The sequence below is a fragment of the Suncus etruscus genome, chromosome 10 (assembly GCF_024139225.1).
Source record: "Suncus etruscus isolate mSunEtr1 chromosome 10, mSunEtr1.pri.cur, whole genome shotgun sequence".
In the NCBI taxonomy this organism is placed as follows: Eukaryota; Metazoa; Chordata; class Mammalia; order Eulipotyphla; family Soricidae; genus Suncus; species Suncus etruscus.
In genome coordinates, this window is record NC_064857.1 from 34,978,027 (window position 1) to 34,980,820 (window position 2,794).

General features: G+C 48.5%; 1 protein-coding gene across 1 annotated transcript; it reads left to right on the forward strand.

Moving 5' to 3' along the window:
- The first annotated feature begins 324 nt into the window (after positions 1-324).
- Positions 325-2,221, forward strand: GJA5 (gap junction protein alpha 5). The gene has a single exon (XM_049782291.1). The coding sequence runs from the start codon at positions 336-338 to the stop codon at positions 1,407-1,409; it is 1,074 nt and encodes a 357-aa protein (XP_049638248.1). The 5' UTR covers positions 325-335; the 3' UTR covers positions 1,410-2,221.
- The last annotated feature ends 573 nt before the right edge of the window (positions 2,222-2,794 follow it).

Here is a 2,794-nt window from a genome sequence, read left to right on the forward strand (position 1 = left end):
CTTCTGAGGGAAGAGCATACAATCTGTATCAAAGTGCACTCTACCATGCATTTCTAGATTCATTTTAGTGGAGCAACCATGCTCTAATATAGTTAATATTAGCAACCTGAACCTTCCTTTAATATTTGCTGAGCAGGAAAGTAAGATGTTCTGGTTTTATTTTATATTTAACTTTATTTCATTTTAATTTCCTGCAAACAAGCAGTCACACCCGGGTAAGGATCAATGGCATCTTGTAGCATAATCAAACCTTCCAGACGCTTCCACAGCATCTCATCTTTTTCTCTTTACCCTCTTTGCAGAAGTTTGGAACTCTCGCCCTCTACTGAGCCAGGATGGGTGACTGGAGCTTCCTGGGAGAGTTCCTGGAGGAGGTACATAAGCATTCCACAGTGATCGGCAAGGTCTGGCTCACCGTCCTCTTCATATTTCGCATGCTGGTGCTGGGCACAGCTGCCGAGTCTTCCTGGGGTGACGAGCAGGCAGATTTCCAGTGCGATACTATGCAGCCAGGTTGTGAGAATGTCTGCTACGACCAAGCCTTCCCCATCTCGCACATCCGATTTTGGGTGCTGCAGATCATCTTCGTGTCCACACCGTCTCTGCTGTACATGGGCCATGCCATGCACACAGTGCGCATGCAAGAGAAACGCAAACTGCGGGAAGCTGAGCGGGTCAAGGAGGAACGAGGCGCTGGCTACGAGTACTCCCCTCCGGAGAAGACAGAACTGACCTGCTGGGAGGAAGTGAATGGAAAGATCGTCCTCCAGGGCACTCTGCTCAACACCTATGTCTGCAGCATCCTCATTCGCACCACCATGGAGGTGGCCTTCATCGTGGGCCAGTATCTCCTCTATGGAATCTTCCTGCACCCCCTGCATGTATGCCACAGGAGTCCCTGCCCACACCCTGTCAACTGCTATGTGTCCCGGCCTACAGAGAAGAATGTCTTCATCGTCTTTATGCTGGCTGTGGCTGGGTTATCTCTCCTTCTCAGCCTGGCTGAACTCTATCATCTGGGCTGGAAGAAGTTCAAGCAGCAATGTGGCAAGTCACCTCAGGGCATGGCCGAGAGCCATCTTTCTGGCCACTCTTCCAGTGGAGTCCAGAGTTGCACCCCACCCCCTGACTTCAACCAGTGCCTACAGAACGGGTCCAGGGGCAAATTCTTCAACCCCTTTAGTAATAAGATGGCCTCTCAGCAGAACACAGATAACCTGGCCACAGAACAAGTTCAAGGCCAGGAGCCCCTGCCAGGGGAGGGCTTCATTCACATCCGTTATGCCCAGAAGCCTGAGGTCTCCAATGAAGTTTCCCCAGGTCACCACCTCCCACATGGGTACCAGAGTGATAAACGCCGTCTAAGCAAGGCCAGTAGCAAGGCCAGATCAGACGATTTATCAGTGTGACTTCCCACCGGGGGGAGCAAAGGAGGCTGGGAGAAGGAAGATGTGTCCCTTTGACTCTCATCAGTGCCCTGTTGTTTGGGTTCCAGATCTCAAGGGCATTGCCCATTAATTCTAAAAGGTGTGGTTGATGCTTCACAAGCTTAATCAGAGACACATCTTCCCATCCATTGCTGACCCTTCCCCATTCTCTACCCCAAGTACTTGGTGAAGCCTTTCAGATTATTCATTGAACAGGAAGGAAAAGGAACCATAGAAAGTTTGCTTGGGAGGAATGGCCAGAAAGACAGAGGACTGGATACTACTCCCATGCCTACTGGGTTTTCCAAGACTCTATGGCCTCCTTGATCTGATCATCCTTCCTTCCCCAAATAAGAGCTTAACGTTCACAGCCAATTAATGAGCTTGATTCAAGCAACTTGCATTTGATGGACTCTGGGATCTGCTATTGTCCTGGGCTATACCTGGTATGGTCACCTTGGATACTCTGGGATTCGCCTCATTCTGCCCAGTTTTATTTTAAGGAGGTCTTTTTAAAGACCATCAGCCTCCACTTTACAAGTGCCTTGACATGTAACTCTGACCAAAGTATGACACTGGTGATGAGTTTCTCCTGTCCAGGTGTTCCACTAACCCCTGGAGATGTAAGTTACTTCAGGAGTTATTGTGCACACAGACTCCCAGGGAATTTCTCTCACCATTTGCCAGCTATGGCTTTACACTTGAATCTGATGACAGAGAACAGCCTTTTTCTCCCTCTCTTGACAACTCACTCAGTGCTCTTTTTTTTTCTTTTTGGGCCACACCCAGTGACGCTCAGGGGTTACTCCTGGCTATGTGCTCAGAAATTGCTCCTGGCTTGGGGGACCATATGGGATACCGGGGGATTGAACCGCGGTCAGTCCTAGGTTAGCACATGCAAAGCAAATGCCCTATTGCTTACGCCTCTGCTCTGGCCCCTACTCAGTGCTCCTTTAAAGACCTTAGTAATCAGGATGCAAAAAAACGTACTGTCCCTGCTGATAACCAGCCTGGAGACCCCAAGGATTATCCCAGGTATTACTAACACAAAAAGTACATTGTGTTCCTCAGGTTCCTCTTGGGAAAAACTCATTCTGCTGTGAAGATTAAAATGGAAAGAAAATACTGGAAAAAAGTTTTTTTTTTTCTGTCCTATTTATTACATCCTTTCTGACTGCCAACTTGAGTGCCAGAGGTGACATGATGACAGCTATAGAGTTCCCTGCATTTCTCTCTCTCTCTCTCTCTCTCTCTCTCTCTCTCTCTCTCTCTCTTTCTCTCTCTCTCTCTCTCTCTCTCTCTCTGAAACCTTGGAGGATGTAGCAGGACCAAGTAAGTAGTAGGGAATTTCTCCATCTCTCGTGGCA